General features: G+C 39.2%; 1 protein-coding gene across 6 annotated transcripts in view; it reads left to right on the forward strand.

Annotated features, from left to right (window-relative positions):
• The window catches only part of kank1a (KN motif and ankyrin repeat domains 1a), a 49,116-nt gene that overhangs the window by 13,498 nt on the left and 9,368 nt on the right, over positions 1-26,250 (forward strand). Inside the window, exons 2-4 of one of the 6 annotated variants that reach the window (XM_017452098.3) lie at positions 3,786-3,879; positions 15,792-15,914; positions 23,268-25,919. In XM_017452098.3, coding sequence (XP_017307587.1) covers positions 15,878-15,914; positions 23,268-25,919 — 2,689 coding nt within the window. In that variant the 5' untranslated portion in view covers positions 3,786-3,879; positions 15,792-15,877. Of the gene's footprint in view, positions 1-3,785; positions 3,880-13,220; positions 13,343-15,791; positions 15,915-18,425; positions 18,547-21,305; positions 21,408-21,501; positions 22,345-23,267; positions 25,920-26,250 lie in introns of those variants that run through there. The other 5 variants (XM_047149716.2, XM_017452099.3, XM_017452097.3 and 2 more) reach the window with 5 other exon arrangements.

The following is a 26,250-nucleotide window of genomic DNA, read 5'->3' on the forward strand; positions in this document are numbered from 1 at the left end:
GATGATGTCTCCTGGTGGGGTGGGGTGGTGGGGATTGTCAAAGAAAGAACATTAATATTTATTTACTGAAAGATCATATCCTTCTGTGTGTGCTTGCTCAGGGCTATGTTCCTGAATTGAGCCTAGTTTGTTTATTGAAATTAGCCTGCAACGTGACATTCTCAGCTGGACTGACAAACTTGTTCTGCAAGGTTTTTATCCCTTTTCCTGCTAATCATTTAGTGTTTCCAAAACTATTTTGACAGACATACTGACATTTTGTTGATGGTGATGATGGTCCAACAGCTGATTCAACATGGCTGGAGTCCAGATTTTATCGTGTGTCGTTTCCTAGGGATGTTATTCAAATCTCTGCTCCCATGAGCTTGGCCCTGTTATGTAAATGATCAGTATGGAAGTCTCTGAGATATCTGTAGGCTTTCTCATCTATTGGTTCATCTATTGGAAAATCTCTGAACCATATTAATTTTTTTAAATTGCTGCTTATTTTTTTGCATGTATGCCGCTTTCTGTACTGATTCTGGGGGCTGGAAAGGTTTTAAAGTCAGGGTTTCAGCTCAGTTAGTTCTTGTGAACCTTGTAGTGGATGTTTTTGGGAAATTTTGCTTGGTCGTGGGACCATAGAATGATGGCTTAATAAATAATTCATTGATCTCAGTTGGCAGGACAGTATGCTCTCTAACTCCAAGATGAAAATGTGCCTTAACACGGACCAAAACAACAACCCAAAACTTAAAGGCAAGTATGAGGTGTGAATTTAGCAGTTTGGATACAATTACAAGCAGATTCAAAATTGTTCACCACTCCCACCAGTTCTAGCTTCTTACGTTATATTGCAATAAACACTGTAGTTTCTTTGCACCAATTACTTCAGCAAAAGACAGTTGAGCCCCATTCACTGAAAAATGTATTCCAGCATGCAGTAATCATTCACTGAAACTGTAATAAGGAAATTATAAATTAGTTCTTTTTTATTTTGTGTAAAAATGAAACAAGGAATCTCATGAAAACCAAAGGGTTATCAAGTGGAAACACGAAAGCCTCCATTCTCATGGCATTAAACTTAATTACCTCACACCATTATTCACTGTTCTTTCCTTTTATGTAATCAGCAACCAGTTACACAGCCTATACAAGTGATGAACAGTGAACGAATTGCGGGGGACCTGGCAGGAACAGGGAATGACATTAACATTATAAATAAAGCTAATTACCCCAAGGACAACTAGCTTTTACTTACTTGAGATCCTTACAGTTTTCTGCACACAGTCTATTCTGATAGTTTCCACAGACTTTTTCTTTTTCTTTTTTTTTTTTTGCAGTGAACGGACCCCAGTTCAGCTTAAAACGTGCCTCAGAAATCCTGTGATGAAAACCGGTCTGCTTTGTGCTCTCTGTGGACAATGTGTCTGCTAATTTGATCAGTGCTCATTGATTCGTTAAGCCCTGCACGCTGTTACTGAACTCATTCCCAGGCATGGAATTTGGGTGTCAAGGTCATACACTTTGCCTTGTTTTATAAGAATAGACCACTCAGGGTGCCACATCTAATGAATGCATCTTAAGTGTGGAGTGACAAGACCATCTGACTTGTCTCAGTCTGCTGAAGAGGAATAGAATCCAGTTTAATGAACACCTAGTCTCACAAGCCAGAGTAGCTTTCACTAGAGAGTCTGAAGAAAATGAAGAAATGGCTTTGTTTGTTTTGACATGAGGAGGCCTGGCATTGCAAATCACCCACCGTATTTACTACTGTTTCAAACCAAACTCTTTGTAAAGTCTTTTTCCAGTCTAGTGTTTCTATTTTGCTCTATTTCTATGTTCAAAAGTTAGTCTTTCTTGAGAACTTGTGTGCAGAAATGCAAATAGAGGGAAATGTTGACTACAGCTTTCAAGATTCTGAAGCTTATGGTCAGCAAAGTGTACAAAGGGTACAAGACATTGTGTGAGGCATGTGTGAAGCGTCTAAAGATACTTGTTAACTCGGGACTGACCATTTTTAAAAAGGAGTGCATAGATTTCTATACTACTATACTATAGAGGCATCAGAGACTTTTTTATGTTTGTTTAATTTTCTATGGACACTTTAATTTGTAATACAGAATAAGGCTAGGAATGATATTGAAGTTCAGAAAATAAGTAAGGAATTAAGTGCAACAGGGTGTACTGTTCTAGAAAAATAAACAACAAAGGTGAGGGCCATTACCACCCTGAAGCTGAATGAAATGTTTAAAAAATAATAATAATAATAATTTATAGTTACATTTAATGTTGTAGAATGTCTTTGAAACAAATTATTTCATGTTAACACTTATGTTATAGCGGCTATAAACAGTGGTTCCCTCATCAGCCGTTTTTTAATCGTTCTCTTGAAACAGCACCTTCTGACCAATAAGTTTTTTGAGAATTCAGCCCTATAGTATAATCAGGGATATGACGATGTCTTAGACGTACTGTACTCGGGTCTCATGTTATTGCAGGGCAAGATGAGAAGTGAGTTTCCCACATTGATTTTTGAAAGCTGACATCCCGGTTATAAGGTCCATGGCTCTGTACATCCTGCTGAGAGCAGAGTTTCTCCAGACATGGCACAATACAAAGCATTATGTGCACGAGGGCACAGAAGTGCCAAACCCTCATGACCTGCTGACACATTCTGAGATTAGGAATGAAGCACAAATGAGTATAAAGTTAAGGACTGATGATGATGATGATGATGATGATGATAGTAGTAGTAATAATAATATGAAAAATATTGCTTCATTGAAGGCTATGACCATTTTCCAGGCAAAAATGGGATGTTATCGTTGAAGTTTCCCTGCTGAAAAAACAAAGAATAGAAACCATAACACATTCTAATGGTTTCCACTACAAATACCATTACAGACCAAAAGCTTAACATTAAACCATTACCATTATTGGTTCTTAATGGTATCCACTAGACATAACATACCAACAATAGAAGATGACAAATTACCAATGGAGACCCACAGGAATCAATAATTTCCATTAAAACCAATACAATTCCCATTATAACCTTTAAAACCATTACAGATTCTGTGGGGTTTTCAGTTGTTCTTTTCAGCAGGGATAAACAATAAAGGACAAGTATATATGAGGAGATGCATTATGAAAGCCCCATAGTATTTCATAATTACTATTCACAGCCCTTAGATTGAGAGTTGAATGGACCTCTCAGTTGTGACATTAGCAGCGAAATGTGAGTTCAGCAAATGAAAGGTATTTTGGTTTTTGCACTGTATGTTCAAATAAATACTTTTTACATAGATCTGGAGGATGTAGTCCACGCTGTGTATAAAAAGAAATACTAAAATGTATGTAAGCATTCCTTGTTCAGAATTGTAAATAAACATTTTATGCATTTTAATGCATTTTAGAGTTCAGTTCTTTTCAGCACATCACGTTTGATTATGGCGTTTCCTGTCTTATTCCTGATGGTGCATGTAATGGAGAAGAGCACCTAAACCTTAGGTCTTGTCACAGTGATTGTTCATACTCATCTGTGTATTCATTTTTTCCGTCGAACTCTTTTGTCCTTCGAGTTCTACTCATTTGTGAAAATCTTTTTCTTTCTTTCTTTCTTTCTTCCTTTCTTTCTTTTTAAAAAAATCTTAGTCTCTGTACTATACAAAAGCTCATGAGATTTTAAAAAAAAAAAAATTATTTTAAGAATACAGTTAGACTACAAATAACTTTCACTCTGCCTATGAAATATATTTTTGCACAATGACTTAAGTTTTCCATCTTTTTCCTCTTTTCTTTAGGCAAAAGCTAGCAGTCTGTTCATGAAGAAGTTCCTCTGGACCACACGAAATACTTTTAAGTAGTTTGGTTTCTGAAAGTGGAGGGTGCACACAGGTAATTCTCTCATACTTTTTAGTCCTTGAGTACTCACTTCAAATGGTTTGTACTGATTATTACTACTTACACTCCCTTCAACCATTACTTTTAATGCACTTTGTTATGCTCTGCAGTCTGATAACTGTATGACTCAACAGGTTTGATTGCTGCTGAAGGTCATATGGCTTTGGGCTAGGCACTTTAAACCAAGTTAGCTGTAACTGGCTAATAAGTCAATTTGGATGAAAGCATTTACCATTTACATTTTTTTTCTTCATTTTAACATTCATGCATACTCTTTCAATACCGTGAGGCCTTTTTTCCACATGAAAAGGCCTGATACTTTTAAGATGGAATGTCTGCTTGTGATTTCACCGTCCTACTCCTGTTGCGTGGGGAGGTATTCTTAGACAGAGCTCCATTGTGCAGGTGCTTGCTTTGTGAATGGATGTCCGGATGCTTTTGACACACTGTCAACCACAGCACTGGGCACACATCATGGTGTACAGTAACTACACGCCACAGTGTGTTTATGGAAGAGCTTGATATGCTGTAGTGTGCATTAAAAAAAAAGAAAAAAAATCTTTAAAGCACGTAGAACATTTCATCTTTTTATGCACTGCAACTAACAGATAAGGCTTAGTATTTAAGAATAAACCGGCAATTATGTGTACATGTTAGTAGCTAATATTGAATGTCTCTTTCGCAGTATTTAAAACTACGGGGAATCCTAATGTAACAATATGATCTATATATCTAAGTTTCTATGTGTTAATAATGAATTTGAGCTGGTAATGTAATTACTAATTTTAATGATAGTAATGTAATACAAAGGTCATAATGTATTAAATTGTTCAACTCTGGGTTTGTTTGACTTTTTTTCTTAACAGGTTTAGCAGTAGATGTGTAGAAACCTGTAGGCTTTAAGTGACTCCTTGAGCAAATGTGTACACTTTCTTTTTTCCCCCTTCCATGCCCAGCACTAACGTTGTTCATCAAACTTTTCCTATGCCAAAGTGCTCATGAAGATGTGTCTCAGCCTGAGCTGCAACGCCCATGTAATAACTTGGTTGGCCACAAGCTTCAGAATCAAGGTGGCAATCCGATTCTATCTGAGGCTGTTCCTTCATTAGGTTTGAGCTGATTGACATTGGCACATACGGGATGGTTTTTGGGGTCGAGCTCATTTGGTGCTCTGTGTTGATTTGCTGCCCATAGCATTTGTGATGTTATTGTCTTCCTGACACGTTGAGCGACTCCATCTTTCAATTAACAGGACAATGTTGTTGTGTGCTTCTCCTGTGTGGGCTGTGCCATGCTGCCATAATATTCAGGAATTAAAGTGTATACCCAAAACACTGCAAACGCTGTACTCTCTCCCTGATGAAACTGTCATTAATCTGTGCTTGGTAGAGGACAGATTGTCCAATGGTTTATTGAACACATAATATGCACATATTTGTGCAGTGAAAACCTTTTGAACTTTGACAACAAGCTTTTAGGAGCAATTTATAGTCACTGGATTGAAAATGTTGAAGACATTCTATCTCACTGGATACGGGATAAGTGAGTTTGGATGTTTACGGTATCAGTCACAAAGCCTCCTACTGGTAAACTTGGTGGTTCTTGTCGACAAACTGTACCATACAATCTAGTGACTGCTAGAAGACTGGCATGTGAGCGTACACGAGATTAAATACACTGATGTTCAAGACCACACACAAAATGTGAGATTTTAATCTGTCCTATCTAACGATGTAGGGAAATGTTGTGGTCTGTGAAACTGGCAATGCATCTTTGTCAAGAGCTTGAAGTTTGGAATACTGTCGTAAATCTTTAACTAGATGGCCGGTTCTCCAAGTGTAATGAAGTATTATAAATTATTCTTCAACCCCAAAACTGTGCAGTATTTTGGCATTATGTATGATGTTAATTGTTAATGCATTTCACTCTTTACACTTTTCACCTTTGTGTTTGTATTGTAATATTTCTTTATTCTCAATTACACATTAATACTTGGGAAATGACTTAAGGATTGGCTGATTAGCTTGATGTGGTCATTTCTTAAGAAAACATTACAATTTCTTTAAACATCTGTTTTGTATCCGTCCATGCAACACTGCCTACACAGTCACTAGTGCTTCCATTATTGTGCCAGAGGCCGTCTTGGCCTTTCTCTATTTTACCGCAGGAACTAATTTCTACTGTTATTGCATGGCACCTCCATGCTATCCCATCATGAGTGATGTTTCAGCGCACTTAAACGGGAGCAATCCCAAAGTCCCAGGGCTGCTAGGATTGGGACAACAACCTAAATGGGAAGAATATTCAGAATGTATGTTCTCTTTCTGCATCCATTTTCTGCAAAAAAGTATTTAATTATTGAATGTATATTACCAAGGTCATTTGTCTTTGAAACTGAAAGTGTGAAGAAAACAGCATCTTTGCTTGTTCCATACTTCAGCCCTCACGCTAATCTGTCTTTAGTGCTCCAATAACATCCATCAATCTTCCATACTTATCCTACACAGGGTCGTAGGGGAGCCTGGAGCCTATCACAGGGAACTCGGAGCAAAAGGTGAGGGGCACCCTGGACGGGGTGCCAACCCATCGCAGGGCACAGTCGCGCACACATTCACACACCCATTCACATACTGCGGACAATTTGGAAATGCCAATCAGCCTACAGCGCATGTCTTTATACTGTGGGATGAAACCTGAAGGAAACCCCAGAAGCACACAGGGTGGAGGCAGGATTCGAACCCCCACGTGCTAACCATTAAACCTCCAATAACATACAACTATGCATTAGCCAAGGGAATATGTATACCCTCACGTCGGTTGCTCCTCAACAGCATCACTAAGCCCAGTCCACATCATGCCCACTGATATCAGTCTGTATAGCAAAGAATGATTTTAGTCATCCCTGACCATGATGTCACCTCATGTTGTCCCTTTGGACCATCTCCACCACTGAAAACAAAAGGCTAGCTATGTCAGGGGGATGTAGTGGGACGAACAGCTGCTCTGCTCACTACCCAGCAGATGGAGAGGCATAAACAGTAGATCAGAGTCTTGAATATGGATTCCAAGTGAATACAATAGGACCAGCCACACGGCAATGAGCCGATTCATGATTATGCAAAAGCTCGGCTGGTGGAGTCCTGTGTCACAGTGATTATGTAATGCATGTGTGTTTTCCAGCTGAGTTGTTGAAGGTCATCATTCTTCTTGTCAGTTGCTTTTTGAATTGATGTATATGCAAAGTGAAATCGGAAATGTCCATTAAAGCACGTTTGAAGATCAGTCTGCAGACGATTTGTCATACTTGTATAGGAGATGCTCTAGCCGTTTGTGTTAGGAGCATGGGAAGTCCTCCTTTGTAAGGAAGAAAGGGAAACTGGTTTTTAATGTGCTGCTTGCAAATGGGTTCACATTTGATGGATAAGATGACCAACTAGGGAATTGGCAATTTAGCTGCACATGTGGCTCAGACATAGTTTTGTTTGTGTAGTACCAGTTGATGCTTGGCCAGCTTAAGTAACCCGGTCAGACAAATTCCACTTGCTTTTAAACCCAGCTGTGTTTAAAACTGGCAAGATGAGTTTGGTTGGAAATTCATTTCACTAAGCTTATGGGTTATATTTCTATTTTTTTTTCTTCTTTTCCTTGTTCTCATGTCTTGACTTATTTCATTCCCTTAAGGTTTGTGCTGCATTGTAATAGTTGCTACATTTGCTTTCACCTCATATGCAAGGCCAGAATTTGTTACTTGGTATTCTCTCCTTACTTTTTCTTTTAGATGATGCCAAGGAATATTTAAAGACGTCACCCCCAGCCATTTAGTTTAAAACGTCAGACAACTTCTTAAAAGGCTGTTTTGGAATAAATTGGTCTTTCGGTTCATTTAGTCAACCATCCATCTCCATTGGATTCCAGGCTGAGGTAACCTGACACTTCATGGGTCAAACAAGCATGCTGATAGTTTGCTGTTTGAAGTCGGGTGAGCAAAGCCCTCTGTTGTTCCTCCATTTAACTACAGCTTTCTGTTGGTGCTTGGGAGCTGAGAGTGGATGACGAGAGCTTCTGAAGGTCACCCAACTCATTAAAAGGTGGAATTCCCGGGGGCTATGTAAACATTTACCATTGTGTTTCAAAAGTCAAAAAGTACAAGCTGACTATCTTAATCAAGCTGAATTTCTAGATTGAATCACATCTGACTCTTAGGGGTTAGGGGTCTCTTGTTCTCTCACTGTATTTTAGATCTCTGAAGTAGGGAAGACCACCTATGGGCCCCTCAGTCTGCCTGGCTCCACTGGAGAGCTAAATAAATAACTGGCTCCAGCCTGTCCTTGGTCAAATGGACAGAGGGGAGCTGATAACAAAGAAAGGGGGGATAAAAGGTAGAAGAAAGGGCATGAGCAGCAAAGAGTGAATAAGAACTAGACCAAGTGTGAGAGAAGGAGACCTTCAAGATCTGAGAGATTACTGACAGAAAACCTGCCCTGAGGAACAGTTGAACTTGTCACGTATGTCTATATGTGCATGTTTTGGACAGAGGGCGTGACTGATTTAGACACCTCCCAGGCCCTGCAATTGTCTCTTGGGTATGCAAAGGGGGGTCGAGTCATTGTTGAACGACACTGTGAGGTTTGCCATCTGAGCCTCACTGCATGCGGTCTTTCTACTAGCCATGAAGATCATGTCTTTCAAGCACATTTTGCAAGAAAAATGTGTTTTTCTGAATTGCACAGTATAGTTTGGTCGAAATGGTTTAATTATTTTATTTTTATTTGGATATCTTCTCCACCTGTTATTCACCCATATACTTTGGACTGTGCTGGAGAATCATAGGACAAAGCAGTTCTGAGGTAATTGTGATGTCTTTTTGTGAATGAGATGCCTGTGTGCAGTTGATAGACTGAAATTTTCTTTTAGGTTACATTCCATAGTCTCTTAAACAGAAGATGGCCAGATCACTTTCATAGCTTGATATTGTCTTGTTAATAAAAGAGCAGGGTTTACTTTTATTTATTTATTTATTTATCTATCTATTTATTTATTTATTTATTTATTTTTATTGATTTTGTCCATGTCTCTAGATGGCAGTGTTGCCTGAGTGTAATCAGCCAAACTTGCAGAAGCAAGCAGCACAAATTAAACTTAACACACACGATGCTTTAGCCTATTAGCTCAGCATAGGTCCAGATAATGCAATGTGTTCTGTAGATTAGGTCAGCTCAGGTTTTTAACGTCCCCACACTGGACAATGGTAGTGTCTTATTCAGTACACTGTATTATTGATTTGAGAAAACATCTGGGCAGAGGCCTTTTTTGGGCACATGCGCTGAAAGAAAGAAAGAAGGTGCCAACAGACTATATATTTAGTGAGTGAACACTCTTTCATCTGAAAGGCTGGTGTCTTCCTGCTTTTCTTAGACACTGCTTTGAAATCCACATTAAACATTTCGCTCACATTGCATGTTTCTTGTAAAGTTTAATTTGTCTGACAAAATCACTACAATTCCTCCAAAGAATAGCCCTAAGAAATGTAAAGTCTGTGGCCTTTTTTTGTTATTCTAGTCCTGTAATTTAGTAGAAAGAGAATCTGTGTTTTTCTGCTGAGGTCATTTTAAGCGCCTTACATTCTTGGAGTTAAATTCTCCTTCTCTAAATGTGGAGATGAGTTCTGAAGTATGTGTGTGTGTGTGTGTGTGTGTGTGTGTGTGTGTGTGTGTGTGTGTGTGTGTGTGAGAGAGAGAGAGAGAGCGCGAGAGGGAGAGAATTTTAAATTAAACTAGGGATTGAAATCCAACCCAGTGCCCTAATCCTGGGATGTGCCTCCAGACCCATTAAAATTCCTTATTCCTTTTAGAAAACAACTTGATATTTTTAGCTTAGTTTATACTGCCTTTCTCAGGTGGTTTAGATTGATCACCTGCTACAGCATACCAACTCCACACCTTGGTTTTGCCTATAAAGGAATGCAGCTGTCTTTCACACAGGAATGTTGCTTGAATATTTAAGTTCAAGCAAGGGAGCTGTTTACTGCTAATACAGCTAGGCGTGATGGTGATCAGGACAAAAGTAGATCATGATGACGTTATTCTCAATGCTGGGCTCAAATGAAGGTGTATAATTAGCATGACTGAATTGGGGTTGGCTCCACTTAGTCAGGCCTCTTATTATTTTGATATCCTTATGTTGCCTGGAGTGCATAGTCATCTTTAGGAGGTGGAGATTGAGAGCTGAAAGATTTGACGTTAACAAGTAGATGACTGTCATTTTGGATAGTATTGGTGTATGCTGTTCTGATAGTCCGGTAATCCAATGTACTTTTTTTAAAGGCAATTTTTTGACCCAGAGTGAACATTACAAGATACCCTGTGGTGCCTGGCTTGGGGAATTATAGCATGTTGATTGGCATAGCGGTGAGCTGAATTGATTCTTGAGCTTCTTGCCTTAGACCAGCATCTATTCAGAAATTAAATAGCCTTTAAGAAATGCCATTTTAATTTGGAAGACCAGCCCTTTGAGCAGAAAAAGCTTAAGAGGAGAGGAAAGGAGCTAATTCAGGAAAGTGGAAGGAAGAAAGAAAACTCATCTTTGATTCCAAGACGTCATTGTTTTCTCCGGTGCCTGTCAAGATAATTATATCGCTTTTGAAGCTGGATTTGAAAGGAGAGGATGGGGCATGGTATGGTGGCTTTGGTAATAAGTGTGGTTGTTGCAGCGCTGCTAAGCTCCAGTGCCTCGGCCCAGATCAAGACTAATGCGAACGCACAGGTGTGCAGCCCTCCTGCCCTTTATTTTTTATTTTTTTTATTTATTTATTTTTTTTGTAGTCCAGTCTCTAGCACTGCCATGGTTGGGTTAATGAACTCCAGCTGCCTGAATTCAAAGACAAATAGCTGCCAGTTAGGCTTCATGTTAAAGTCTTTATAAGTGGGGCAAGGGTAGCTGGTGGTTGTGTGTAAACACCGCACAGTTTTTCCATCACTGGAAAACAGCCATGCATGCTGGAAAATCAACCACATTTATGAGGTGATAGGCGCAGGCTTTTTCACAGTGGCTGCTAATGAGGAGGAAGTTAGTTGTCTGAGTTTTTGCTGGTAACATGATTAGATTTGTCTGTTTTTTGTTATATTTTGTCGTCTATTAGTCATTACTCAAAGTTCTGCATACTCTTATCCACTCTTTCTAAAAACATCTCTCATAATGGCTTTGATCAAACAACATAGGCCTTGTGGGTTTGCACAAATTGCTCAGTGCCTGCAGCCTCTGTGCATCTACAAAGGACACACAGTGGTCTTAAGTAGTCAAAGAACTGGCGAATGAACTGGAAGAGCTATGTGTTTTTGAGTTGTAGAGCTCTTGAACGCCACTCCACCTCAGAACCTGGGGTTTCATATTACTCCCAGCACTGTCTGCTTCTCTGTCAGCATAATTGCGTTGAAATCATTGGTCATGGTTCATGGGTAATTTAGCTGAAGTGTTGATGTCTTGAGGGGGTTTAGTTTTTCTTTGGAAATTGATGCTAAATTGTGTGAGACTGATAGAGGGTAGACCATCACTGATGGATTGTTCTGTCAGGGATAGATGGACCGTTTCTGAGAATTAACCAGTGTGTGATGGGTCTATTATTTTTCCTGATCCTTTTTCTTTTTTCTTAAGCTGGAATATGAGCTCATAGATCTACTGCACTACTTGGTGTTGCATAGGGAAAGGTGGTCATATTAAGGTATTTTAATTTAGCAGTGCACCCTATTCAAAAAATCATCTAGATATCATCAACTTGATGTCAAAAGGACTTGGGAATAGGCGTCTTGTGTGGGATCGTTCTGCCATTTCGGTCAGCTTTGTGTTTTGTGTATAATGTTTAGGGGAATTAGTAGGGCTTTTGTTTTGCAGTTGACTGTACATGCTGTGCACATCTGCACTCATGGAGAAGGAACAGGGATGCTGGGTGTGGTTCTTGAACATTTCAAACTAATGTGTCAAATTATTTAGGAAGGAAAATCAGCTAAGTCGAGTAGAAGGAAGTTAGGTGAAAAATACATGAACAAAACTGTGACTGGGTGTTTAAGTGGCATCATTGTTTTTTGAGTCACGTTAACTGCATTCATGCTAATAGCTTGGGTGGTTTTTGGAATGGCATAGAACAAACTATTCAACACCATTTTACCGGCAAGAGGTAATTCAGGGACAGTGTCTTGTTGGTTGTTGGAATGATCTGCTAAGCTTCACCCAAACCAGGGAAGCATTTGACCATTGAGTGAGCAAGCTGTGGCACGTAAAGGGAAGATGGAAATATCACAAATATGTCAAAATATTTGCACATGAAGATTGTGTGAGGATTGGTTCTGTGGTTAAGTGTGTGCTCCTGTCTTCAATGTGGCCCACGGCCTTAAGGTTGGTCATGAGTAGAAAAGTAGATCATGTTCACTCTTGCGAGAATCTCTTTTAAATGATGTCTAGCTATCTGAAATGGAACAACATTATCCCTATGTTTTTAATGCTTTCTCCTCCCGGTTAGATCTGAACTAGCATTTTGCATCTGTCTGGGAGGAACTTTCGGGTGATTCCTTTCGCACTTTAGAGACATGGAATGTGTTAGCTGAGCTCACTAGTATGCATCTTCATCTGATGATACCTCACACCAACACTTAATTTTTTTTATTATTATGTCACAAGTATAGTATTAGTAAGAGATGGATTACTGCTGGAAGGATTTTGGTGATCATGACACTAGTCATCAGTATTGTTTTACTAGCATGATGCTGTTACATGAGTGGAAACTAAGTTCTATTAATATAGTTAGGTTTTTTTTGTTGTTGTTGTGTTTTTTTTTGCGCAGTGTTAGACGACCACCAAGGTAGCCTGGTCTACTGGTCATAAACTGTGTTATTTGACCCAGACAGATCATATCCAAGATGATTTTATGGACATTTTGCCATCAACTGAGACATGATACACCTCCAACCTTTCTTCCACTTATAAATCTCACTTGCTGTTAATGCATCTATAACCTAATAGAACCTCCTTGCCATCAGGTCATGACAGAACTGGTATTAGACATTTATGGGTTGGGTGTTATACATATAGGCATGCCCTGCAAGTGTACACACAATCACAAATTCTCCTGTACATCTTAGCTTCTATTAAATAAGCTTTAGTGCTGTTGCAGTCTTCAGACATGTCTCGATGTTGGTCTTGACATCCTAGCTAGTTCTTCTACCTGAGGGTCTTTTATAGGGTGCAGACTGCTAGACAGTTTACTGATCTCTCCAGTCAGGATGTGTCACTTCCTGATATAGGACCTAGATCATTTCACTGTCTTCTCAGCAACGCAGCTAATTCTGGCTGCAACACATTAGCACGTTAGACACGGCGCTTAGTGCGTTGGTGCAGGACTAGGATCGGAGTAGTCTCTGCACCTAACTGCTGTGGAAGTGACGGGATTTTAGGATGAAGGAGGACGGTAGGTCCATGTTGCTCTGTATTTTGAGTATGTTGTATATTACTACAACCTTAGTAAAATTTCTCATTGGTGTGTGTGGGTTTTTGTTTTTTTTTTAATTTTGCAAATTTAAACATGCACAATATTGGTTTTCAGACATAGTTTAGGTTTTATCGTAGACTAAAGTGTTCATATCCATTGAAAGGCTGAACGTTTATAAGTACTGTTTAAGGGAATCCAAAGTCAGAGTTATTCTATATCTAGTTTCTTATATATTTAAAGCCTAGAGTCTTCGATCCTCCACAATTAACGATGTAATAAAATAGGACTTGTGGATTTAAAGTCAGCTGCATATGACCATGAAATATCATGTACTCGCCCAGTTCAGATCTCTCTTATTGTGATGTGAGACTCCTTACAAAATTCAGCTTATATTGTGAACACTGATGTGTACTGTAATATTTTATTGTTATAGCTTTAATCTACTTTCTATGAATTCCCCCCCAACGTTTTAAGAATTACTTGTATTGTACTCCATAAAAGATGAACATGCAATAAGCTTGTGGTACATATTGTATTTTAGCATGTTTATGCAGCATTGTTATGATTACTGTGATGTTAATGCTGTCCTGCAGTATGTAATTTCAACACTGGTAATTTTACTGGGAAAGGAAGTCAGGTTTTAGAGCTGTTCGCCCTTCTTTGGCCACAGTGTGGCCGGATATTATTGAGTCATAGGGTATGAGACCCTGGGGAGTTTTTGGCAAGATTTCACTTCAAATAGCAAAGAGTTTTTTTCATTGCACAGCTGTCTGGTCATGCTGTTCCTTATTGTTTTATTGTTGGTTGCCTAAATGAAGCATGACGGGAGTGTGTGTTTTGGGTTGAGTTGTTGAAAGTGTGCCCTGAAACTGCTCAAGCAAATGAAAAATAGTGCAGTCCATGTTTGACAATGTTCTTTCTCTAGTCTTAATGACCTACTTACAGCTTTGTCCGTTTTTCTGTGGCTTCATAGAACGCCATAAAGTGATGCCATGTTGTACCCTAGGAAGTGAATAGGAAGACATTTGGGATTCAGCCTTGTTTCATTTCAGAATCGTTTGCATAACTACTTCTAAAAACATGCCTATCACTAGTCACCACCAGATAACCTCCAGAGAAACTCCTCCACATTTCATGTTCTGTGATGATAAACCAACACACTCTCAGCCAGGATACGGATAAACCTGGGTATGCATTCGTTACCAAGCTGTGCCATGTATATTTGGTTCTGTTTTGGTATTTTCCATTATTTTCTGTTTGTTTTAGGTAGTCGCATTTTTTGTGTGTTGCTTTTGGCACTGGTTATAAAGATTAACATCTAGCATTGTTCAACATGGCTCTGATATGCTCTTCTGGGAACATAGGCTTCTATTTCCTGCTGAGTTTTTGTTTTAGGAATTTATAAGGCAGGCTGTAAACTCAGGCTCAACCTCATTTGCACGTGTGTCTCTGCCTAAGCCGAATGATCGCATCAAAGTGTTCAGTAGTGTCCACCTTCCTGGACACTTTCCCACCTAGGACTTTAGCACTTGAATTGATGACCGGGTGTCACATGATCGGCATTACATGGTCAAAGAGCCTCATTCTGACACCTGATTGGTGGGATTCATGTCTGCCTCCTTCACTGTTTATTTTCACAACATAGATAAACTAGCTATTGAGCTGACTCAAGACAAAGTATTTTGTTCCAGTCTATATTTGACCTCATTCCTTTGAAAGTTTACCAGGTTTATTTAGAGTATCTCTCAGGTGCCACTCTGGAAATGGAGCCCTGTTTTGTTGCCCAGCACTAAAAAAGCAAAGACGGTCTCTGCTGTGCTCGGATATAAGGGCCTTATGTGTGGCGTTCATATTGACCTAGTTTGCTTTTTCTTTGTATACTGCATTGTGCCTTTACATAAGACAAAAAAAAAAAGTGTTGGGATGGTGCTGAATGAAATCACTTGTGTGTGCTGCATTGGAGTGAAATGATGATCTGTGTACACTTCATTCGTAATTTCTTCTTTCCCTTCAAATGCCCCTTGAATTTCACAGAAAGCGTTTTCTTAAGGCTTTATAACCATGACTATGCATTGCCGGCATTACACGTGGTTCTAAGCTTGTTCAATCTGATCTCGGGAGAAATGAATTGCAAGAAAACTTTTTGTAAGAAAAGATACAAACGCTAACCGTGTCACTAACTTTTACCTTTGTGCATATGTAATAACATCAGAATTGTGCACATTGTTACTAATTTGTGAGTGTGTAACCAGACTGACATTATACTTAAGCATGTCAAACATTGGAACTAATTTATTTATTTATTTATTTATTTATTTATTTTTATAAAGTATGCATGCCATAATCTTTTCTGACGTTGACAATGTGTACAGACCGTATGCAGTGCATGATGTTTTACCTTGAAGATGTGTGTGTTTCCTGTCATCAGGTTGCATGGTAAGCTGGATTTGATGCATGGCATTTGCATGACCCCATTCAGCACCTGTGTGGGGTTGAGAGTGATTGGCTGTAGCTATGGCCCAGACCACGCACCTTAACGGCGATCGTGCAGGTAAGACTGCTTCCTCATAATTTGTAGATCAAATATATTTGGCTCAGAGATGCCCATGATTGGCTAGTGTCACTGTGGTTGACAGGGTAGAGAGTAATGCAATCCATCCCACCCAGTATTGGCACTGCCAGTTTTGCTCTGTTGGCCCCGGACATGGATGGGAAATTTCAATAAGAACAAAGATACAATGAAAAGCCAGTAAATATTGTTAAAGCCTTCATATCAACCCCCGATAATATACATACACCTTCATGATAATATACTTGAACTTCTTAGAGTGACTATTCATTCATAAAATCTCTAATCAGGCTGTCTTCTTCAAACCATGGTGAAATTATAATAAAGATTTAAATCCACAGGGCTTTAACTCAGATTCATAAACAATACATCTGGTCATTGTTCAAAATGGCACACAGGAATTATGAACTGTAGAATTGGTTTTAAAGAGTACACACAAGTGTAGGAGGAGGATTTGGTCACTGTGGTGTGAAATATGTGAAGGGTCTGTGTTAGTCCATGTGCGCATACTATTCACCTCTTTACACATGGGTAAGAAAAAAAGTATGCATTTTATTATACCATATATTTCAAAATTCTTGGACTTTCTCATGAGTTGTTTCTTGGGTTACAAATCTGTTTGTCAAATCCAGGTTTTCAATTAGTTTCTCTGACTTATTTGTAGGTTGTCACTTATCACCTGTAGGTGATGTATAGGATCACATGAAAGACAGATCATTTGCACCAATTTTATTCCTTGTTTGTGTGTAACCAGGGATTTTCCCTAAAGCACTGATCAGAACTTCCCAAACACTCATAGAATGATCACAGAAGGAGTTTTGCTTAACATGGATGTCTCAGTCAGCAGTCTACCTTGGACCATGCTATATGCATGAAGGGTCTTCACTTCAGCCACTCCGAGATGTTTGCACAAAACTGTTTGTCCATGATAGTTTAAACAAGATTCTTTACCATTCTGTACAATTCAAATGACGATAAAGTCAGGGAACTTGTTAGAAGCATGTTGCTAAGCTGTGCCTCTGGGCAATGTGGAGCCATCACTGATTAACAGCTCTGTAAATAGTGGAATCCTTTCCATTGAGGAGGGTTAGTTTTTATACAAAGGCTTTATAATCAGAAGTAAAGCTGTTTTTCTCCTCTTTAGAGGACTGCATCTTCTTTAAAGTTAACTGTATGGTTGTTTTTACTATTAGTAAATTTGATTTCTCAATAACATGAAAAGCTGTCCCCCCATTAACTTCACTTACTTGTTTCATGTATGTTCCATAAACTCAAATGTAACTACAGTCAGTTTAAAAAGTGCAAAGTGTTTACCATTTTTAATTTATTAATGAACAGTCAGTGGCAAATCACAAAGCCGCTGCGCTTCGGGCCGTTTCCTACTACCACTGCCTGGATTATATTCGTATATAAAAGCACAGTCGGTTGTGTGTTATTCCTTACTTATAGTATGGTGCCATCTGAGCAAAATGGTCTAGCAAAGGCTGTGGCTCTCAGAGATCAGCTAGCCCATATGTTTTGCAATTAAAATGGAAGTTGTTGATGTTCATAGTGCTAAGACATTATTCCCATAGGCCAATGCAACTAGCTAACCCTTTCGACTTGAATGATATTCAATTGCTGGAAATCATTTAAGCCGTGATGTGTACAGCATAGAGGTTTCTTCCAAAAAACAGTGTCCGCTGTTTAGGGGCAAATAACTCAATGTTTAATCTTAATCAAATAGTTTAATTCAACTCGGAAATCTCCTTTTTAAATTCCATATTTTCTGTATATCTGGAATCCATTTTGATGCCTCAGTTCTGGGATTCTCTCGTGAACATCAGTGGACTACTATTACCAGTCGTAGTTCCTCTGCCAAATTGAATTGGAGTTGATTCAAAGAGTTAATCCAGTCATAAGTGATCATTTACTACGATGAATCTCGTGCCATCTTGACTCTTTGGTATTTTTAATGTCTCTGTCACGGGTCATATTCTCGAATGCTACACTGAATTAAACTAGGCCGGGTTATTATTTTAAACCACCCACAGCAGTGTTTTCCCTCTTGTCTCAGCCATTTCCATCCCATTGCACATATGGGATATTGCCGACTTTTATTGTTGAAACCTGGTAGTGTTTTAGTCGTTTATTCCATGGGCAGTCAGCTCTAAATAGACTGGAACAGGACATCTGAGCATCATTTCTCAGTACACATGATGGACTTTCATATGTGCCTGGTTTAGCTGTTAATATTAGTGGAGTCTTTAGACATGCAACACGGTTAGCTTAAAATAAGGAGTATAAATATTCTCTGGATGTTTATTATTCTTGAGCCTAGCCTGTATAGCCATGTAGAAACATTTTGCATTGTTGTTGTTTTTTTTTTAATGAGCCGGCTAGTTTGTTAGAGTATGACGTGAATTCCTAGGGTAATTAAACTTGGGGAGCTGACGTGGTTTCCCTGGGACGGGTCAGGAAATACCAGACCAGCATGAGGAAAAAGGGCCCTTGTTTTCTCTGAGTTTAATGCGTGTGTGTGTGAGCAGTGTCTCAGTGGTAACCAGCTACAGCACTGCTTACACCGCACTCGTCACTAAATGGAGTTTTCTTTCATTCATTTGTGGATTCGGAGGTGAGTGTGTACTAACAGAATGGTCTCCTGTTAACAATTTCTCTTGAATTATGGTATTAGGCAAAAATATTAGAAATTTGTTGAATTGCAGCAAATGTAACAGCATAGAGGAAAAAAACACTTGTAGCTGGCTTTTATTGTAGAAATGGTATTACTTGTAGCTTTCATGTGCCACTCTTGTCTTAAGTTGAAAGTAAATAGACTGGCATGTCTACTTTTATCTTAAAGGTGTGTCGATATAACGTGTGTATCTTTTATAGGTTATACAAATTCTGGTGATTTTAGCCATTTCCTTTTACAATTAAATTTTACCCAATCTTATTGGTTCATTTTTGTTTGCTTGAGGTCTGGCTTGTGAAGATTGAGAAAGTGCCTGCCTGTAGCTTGGTTATTGAAAATGTTTTTAATTTCTCACATTGTCAGAATTATGTAATGAGTTATGTTTTTGTTTTTTTCTGTGGCTAATCTGTGTTGAATCCTCATGATGCATGTCTGGTATGTTCAAGTCTTGTGATAATGTTTTTTTTGCTTTATGGCCCACCCCTTTATATATTATAAAGTAATAAATTATTAAATCAATTAGAAAGTTTTTTTTTTTCTTCAGAAAAGCTTAATCTCAGTCTTTCCCCACCCCCCTTATAGATGTACTTTATGATTTTGTAAACATTATTGCATTAAAGTTGACCGAAAAAGAGCATCAACAAGGGCGTCGTTGAAAGCCGAGATGCATCTCAAGATATTTGCAGTTTGTAAAATGATCTGCCACGCGATGTTTATTTTTCTCCCACATTTTGAATTTGGGCTCAATAAAGGCCAAACATGACTGTCTGCCTTTTATTTTCATTGCAAACATTTGCCGAATTCCACCTCCTAAAGTGACCTGGCCCTCTGAAAGCGTCACACCGACTCCATTGTGTCAAACTGGAACGTTGTCTACAGATTAATAAGATTTGGTTAGCCAAAAACCTCAGGTTAGTCTAGAAGTAGATGAGAAGTTGTCAGATATGATGAGCAAAACCATGATTAGTAAAACCTAATCATAGCGACCTGAATGTAGATAACCAGGTTAAGCAGAATGTTTATGCAAGCTATATGGCTCAAATAAGAAGCTGCATTTTAAAAGTCGCCACATTTAAGAGATGCTGATAAAAATAGTTATTGTTTGTGGTCTCAAGATCTGAGCAGAGTTGTTCCCAATTAGTGGTGATGAGTGATTGGTTATTTTTTCCTTTTTTTTTTTGGACCAGATGGTTAAGTGGTTAACATTCCTTCTCGGTGGCCATTGCGAACATTCCTTCTCAGAGGGATTGCTAAAAATGTTAATCGGTATTAAAAATAAAAATTCAGTTTAGAGACCATATGTACATTGTTTCATGTGGTATTCTAATATCCTATAGCATGTCTATCCTATATAAAGAAAACAAGTTTCAGCTTGGCTAGCTGTACTTTAAGGCGAGCTGTACTTTTGGAAATAGTCAACCATAGAAATGTAAAACACTTACAGATGTTGCACTTAATCTTCTCTCTTTTTTTTATTTTTATTTTTATAAAGTGAAGTATTCCCATACCTCAAATGTTATCTTGGCTTGACTTCACTCATTTACAGCTACATGCTAGCAAAGCTGCCTTGAAATGGTGCGCATTAACAGTGCAATTTGAGCAGGTGCCACAGATCTGGTAACAACCACTTCTGTCATCTTTTGATTAGGCTCAAGTAGTGCCCTGTCTTAAATGTTTTTTTTTCATTTTTTAATTTTATTTAAGAGTTGCATCTTAGTTGAAGACATTGAGTTGAGCCTCCTTTTTCTTATTCCATGTAACTGAAATGAATGTTTTGTAAGGCAAATGTACAGAATGTAGTCGTCATCCCATTAGTCAATGTGAAAATAAGTGAAAACTGAGGACTATGTATATAATGTCTCAAAACTGTGCCTTTCATAGTACCTCCCCCATCCACCCCAATATCTATCTTGCATATCTATCTTGCATATCTTGTATATCTTGTTTATTTATTTTGTTTATTTATCTTGTTTATTTATCTGTGTATTATCTGTTTATTCTTCTTGTGTATTGAATGTACTTGTTGCACGGAACAAAAAGGAGTGGCTCTTAATTTCATTGTGCATATGTATAGTGACAATAAAAGGCATTCATTCATTCATTCACATGCTCCATTCTATCTCAGCAAGTAATATGGCTTTTACAACTTTCAGCTATCTATTTTGAGATGTTTACTTTTCAATAATGTTGTATTTGGTTTATTGTAAAAGCAAATTGTCTAGTCAAGGAAACTCTGGTTTTTACACTTATAAAGAAAGGCTGAATGAAAACCGTGACTATGCAATGTGGAGATGAGTCTCTAGGAACTGATAAAGCTCGGTCATTATCCAAAAGTCATTAGGCATTTTGAAATCCCAACATTGGCTTATACCTTATATTCCCTCACTAGTCTTTCAACCAAGATGATACATTGTCCAAGATGGTTTATTGAAATCTAAACTTATCCCACAAGCTGTTTTCTAATTTGAGGTTTTCCTGTAGGAACTAGTGTGTTTAAACACTTTCTCCTTTATATCATTCTAGCCCCTTCATGTTGAATCAGAGTTTGTTCACAAACAGCTCAATGATGACACAATCGTGCCACTCTGGTGTGTTTGCTATTCCAGCTGGAGCTATCTTTGGGGTCATCTTTTACTGCAACCCTATTGGCTGATACTCTTTCCTTATTTCTGCTTTAGCCACTCAGCTTTAAATAGTTATCTAGACACATCCTTGGTCAAAACCATTGTGCATTTAGAACTGGAGCCATTATGACTTGCTCAGGAAACTAACTTAACAAACAAGCCAGGATAAATGACATGGTAATGAAATGAGATTGGCAGACGATTATTTGGTTCTTTCTTTAATACAAATATCTTGCGTTGGTTGAGTGTTTATCTTCTGGGCATCTTTCTGAATCCAGAGATGGCTAGTAAATGAAGAAAATTGTTACATTTTAACCAGGATTTTTTATTTATTTATTTATTTATTTTTAAATAATTGTTTGTAGTGATTTTTACACTCTGTGTCCAGGCAATTGTTCTAACACAATATCTCTAAAGTTTGTGTATTTGTCAGCATTGTCATTTATACTGGACATTATGACTGATTATTATCCTGTAAGCTGCTTTTGTTGGTCTGGTCTCTGCTGCTCTCTATTTGTGACAGGTCTGACAACCTCCTGGGTTGCACATGCTGAAGTCAGAGCTCAGTTGTTCCTTGTACCATACTGTCCTGCATCTGGTTGTTTTCAAACAAGCTAGGGGCTGTTGTCATGCATGTACTGTATGATGGCTGTTGTCCAAGAGGTTGAATGAGCGTTTTATTTGAAGCACATTTATTTTTCTTTTTGGTACAATAGACTAGAATAACCTTTTGATTAAATGTTTGAATGGAGTCCTGTTGTTTTTTTATTTTGTCTGTCAATATAATTTATAATTATGGCCTGAAATACTGTCGTGAAGAAAGGCTTCCTTGTTAGAGGAGAGTGGGTATGAGGTATTTTCCAAAAAAAAAAAAAATCTTTCAAGAGAAGCAGAGGCAGAAGAAAGAGGCTTGTAATTGGACGAATGGCTGAAGCAGCCAGCCTATGGGAGCCCAGCTGAGCTTGGCTAAGTTTACACCAATAGTGGAATTTTTTCCCCTTATGGAGTGAAGATTGAGAAAGTGCCTGCCTGTAGCTTGTTCTGGTTTCTACACTCTGTTACTGCCTACAAGAGTGCAAGGAGCTCTGAAATAGGGACTGCTGTTTGATGCATGGTAAGTAGGGCTTGAAGAATTAGAGGTTACATTACCAGACTTCCCTTCCTAAATTCTCTCAGTTTGAAGGAAGTCGTCTGGCAGCCTGCCTTGCTGAAGAGTTAGAAATGGTGAGGTAAAATAAACAGTTATGCATGCTACTTTTATGCAGCGTATACTGAGAGAATAATACTTAATACTCCTGTAGATTTGAAAAGTAGCTTGGCTGAAAATGTTAGGAATTCTCAATCCGTTCAGTGGAGTTTTGAATGTTATGTATGCAAGGTGGATTACATTTGTGTTCCTCTGTCATGGCGTGCCTTGTTTGTGGAGTGGTAATGAATGAATTGTTTACATTTTTTTGAAGCTGTATCATACAGAGACCCTACCCCTGCTAACCCACTCTTTGCCAAAATTGTGAAACAGGTTCCGTTATTAGTATTTAATTCTATCCAGGTTGCCTAGATAATATCTCAGTGGTGTTCAATTATCCACATTGTGAGACGTGTAAACACTAATCCTAATTCTGTGTTTCGCTAATCCTGACATCTGTGTTTCTCAGTGGTATGCCTGTAATGTAAATTTGGTTCCTTGGGCCATCTTGATTGTGTGCAGCTTTCCAGACATTGTTAAAACAGTTTACATGTTTCTACCTGCAAGAGTACATTAATTTGGTGGTCAGTCCCTATAGAGAGATTATGCTGTGCATGTGTTGGATCACACTCTGGTTCAATAAAAACCTAAGTGAATCCTTTAGTTCATGGAAATATACATAGAATTAATGAATTACATTTATAGTTTACTTCTCGAGGCTTCATAGACCTGTAAATTGCAGGTCTGTGGGTTTTTTATTTTTTAGTTTTTTTTTTTGTTTTTTGTTTTTTTGCTTGTCTGAATTTTTATTTATTTACATTTATGATCTTGATCTTTCTCATTCTCTATAGAAAAGGATGATTGTAACAAGGATCCTGCACCCCCCTATTGTTTGGAAACCCCCTATGGTTATCAGATAGACTTGGACTTCCTCAAGTATGTTGATGACATAGAGAGGGGCAACACCATCAAGAAGCTGAACATTCAGAGAAAACCAAAAGTAACCAGGTCTGTACCACCCCGTCAGCCTGGTCAGGCTGAATGGACTTCTACGGACTCTCTTTCCTCATCAAACAGTGATGAAAGCAAGCAGTCACCAGTCTTTTTTGCAACTCGGAACCAGCTAGCGTCCCTGGGCCACATTGCGCAAGTCAATGAGGCCCCCCAGGCCTTTGTGAACATTCTTGAGGCCAAGCAGCAGCAGCTGCCACCACCTTCACCCTGTCTCCCTCGCCATAACCTCCAGGTGGAGAAAACACTAATGGAGACTCGGAGGCGGCTAGAACAGGAGCGGCTTCTCATGCAGCCACCAGCAACCGAGCCACCACGCCGGCGTCTGCCCAGTTTCGGGGGAACGGGCTCCAATAGCTCCTTGTCGTCCTATGGTGGCTCATATGGGGCAAACCAGATCTCACCTAGTTCAAATTCTCTTCAGCATAATGGACATCTGGCTAATGGTGAATACAATCTTTATGTAACATCCTCAATGGGCAGCTCAATACGTCACAGCCCACTGAGCTCAGGTATGACTACGCCGGTAAGTAACATCAGCCCCCTGCACCTTCAGAACATCCGTGACCAGATGCTAGTTGCGCTCAAACGACTTAAAGAGCTTGAGGAACAGGTGAAAACCATTCCAATCCTTCAAGTTAAGATCTCGGTCTTGCAAGAGGAAAAGAGACAGCTGGTGTCACAGATGAAGAACTCAAAACTACCTGGGCAGGGCCAATCTGGGGTTTTTCGGAAGCGATCCTACAGTGTAGGAAGTGCTGACCAGTATGAGCCTGTGGCCCAGCTTCAGTCCGGTTCTGAGTTGCACATTGTTGAGTCAGAAAACATAGAACAGAGCTCACAAAGGCTACAGGAGTTTCGGCAACTGACTGCTGAGGTACAAGCTTTAGAGAAAAACATCCAGGACACCAGCAAGGAGTCAGAAAATGCCTTACACCAAATACAACACAGTACAAACCAAAATCCCTTGCAAAGACAATGGAGCCGTGAGAGTAAATCAGTTGGTGTTGGTGCAGATGAAAATATGAATGATGTAGTGATCTACAGGAAGTTGCCAGGACAGAGCAAGGATGTAGCAGTAGGGACTGAGCAGGAGACAAGGAGCATAGGATTTGGGGTGACTGAGGCCATGCTGGGCATGAGCACTGAGGCTGAGGCTGAAATAGAGCTGCAGCACCAAACCATCGAGGCCCTTAAGGAGAAGATCTACAGATTGGAGGTACAGCTGAAAGAAACCACTCATGAAATGGAGATGGGCAAACTCAAGCTAGAGCTTCAGGTGGCTGGATCAAGGAAGAAACTGGACAAGGGTTCGCTGGCAAGACCTGAAATGTACAGCACTTCAGTAGAGGCCAAGGTCTCCACAAAGAGTCAAGGGGTGGGAAACCATGCAGAATGTAATATCAGCACAGATCATGTACCACAAACACACACTGTTGCTGTCTGTTGTAAACCAGACTCGAGGCATATTGCTGTGGGTCCAGATTTGATAATGGACAGATGGGTTGTACAAGAACGTGTGGAGGTTCAAGATAAGTGTGTTGGAAAGGAGGTTATAATGTGCCACCAGAAAGTGGGGGTGGAAATAAGTAAGTGTGAGGTGGGAGTCAACACTCAGTTGGCTGTGGAAACTTTAGACCTTTTCAAGACAGAGTCTGAACTGGCAAAAGAATTCAGGTCCATTGGATGTGGAGATTGCACGATGGATGTATTGGTTAGTCCCATTAAGGAGGTGTTGTCCAAAGGCACAGCGACTGACACTGTGGGTAAAATGGACACTGCTGTAATGGTTTTCCCCACAGTGTTTTCTCAATATACAAGCACCGAAGTTAATACTGTCGATAACTTCACTAACACTGAGTGCATTGTTCTCACTGATTCTTGCATTAACACTCAACAGAATTCTGAAGACAAGCAAACGAGCACAGTACCATTGGAGACTCGCACTGTTGCTGTCGGTGACGGACTTGTAAAAGATCTACAGACCACAGTAAAGTCTCGCTCCATTGCAGTTGGTACCACAGCTTCAGGTGATGCTATTGAAAAGGTGAACTGTTCCAAAACCAAAGAAAGTGGGGTTGGGCATACTAGTATAGATGATAATTTTTTGGTGGGTCTTAAGACACGGAGCATAGCTTGTGGGCCTTTTCTACCCCTAAACCAAGAGATGGAGAAAAATGTGGCAGTTGAACAAATGATTGCTGCAGAGACTCTCAATTCACAAAACAAGGCTGGTACTAGGTTTGACTTGGATCACTATATAGAGAGAGTGCAGAAGCTTCTTCAAGAGCAACAGATGTTGCTGGCTGAGAATTACAGTGAGCTGGCAGATGCATTTGGTCCACCACAGCAGTCCCAGTTCAACTCCATCAACAGTGAGTTGGTAACCACCCTGTCATCCATCAACTCTGTGATGAAGTATGGCAGCATTGAGGATCTCCACAACGCGGACCTCCGGAGTCTGCAAACAGACTCTAGTAATGTCAGAAAAGGTTAGTCATGTTTATTTATCAACAAAAATATGTTGTTATTGTTATTTAGATGTCTTGATTGTTGGCTGTTAACTGCATGTTAATACTGTTGAACAAAAACAATGTGTTAATATTACTGTCTTTTTATACAGTCTCTTGCCATGTGGTACATCTAAAGGTATTAATTCCTTAACTACAAGTAAACAACGATTATTAGCCATCACTTCCCACGAGTCACTACACATTTTACACATTTTAACAACAGTGCACATTAGCATTAATGACATTTGTTATGGTACTTGATCTTATGATCTTGGAATAAATATGGAGTAAATTTGTTCTCCACACCATA

The sequence above is a fragment of the Ictalurus punctatus genome, chromosome 22, assembly GCF_001660625.3.
Source record: "Ictalurus punctatus breed USDA103 chromosome 22, Coco_2.0, whole genome shotgun sequence".
NCBI classification, from domain to species: Eukaryota; Metazoa; Chordata; class Actinopteri; order Siluriformes; family Ictaluridae; genus Ictalurus; species Ictalurus punctatus.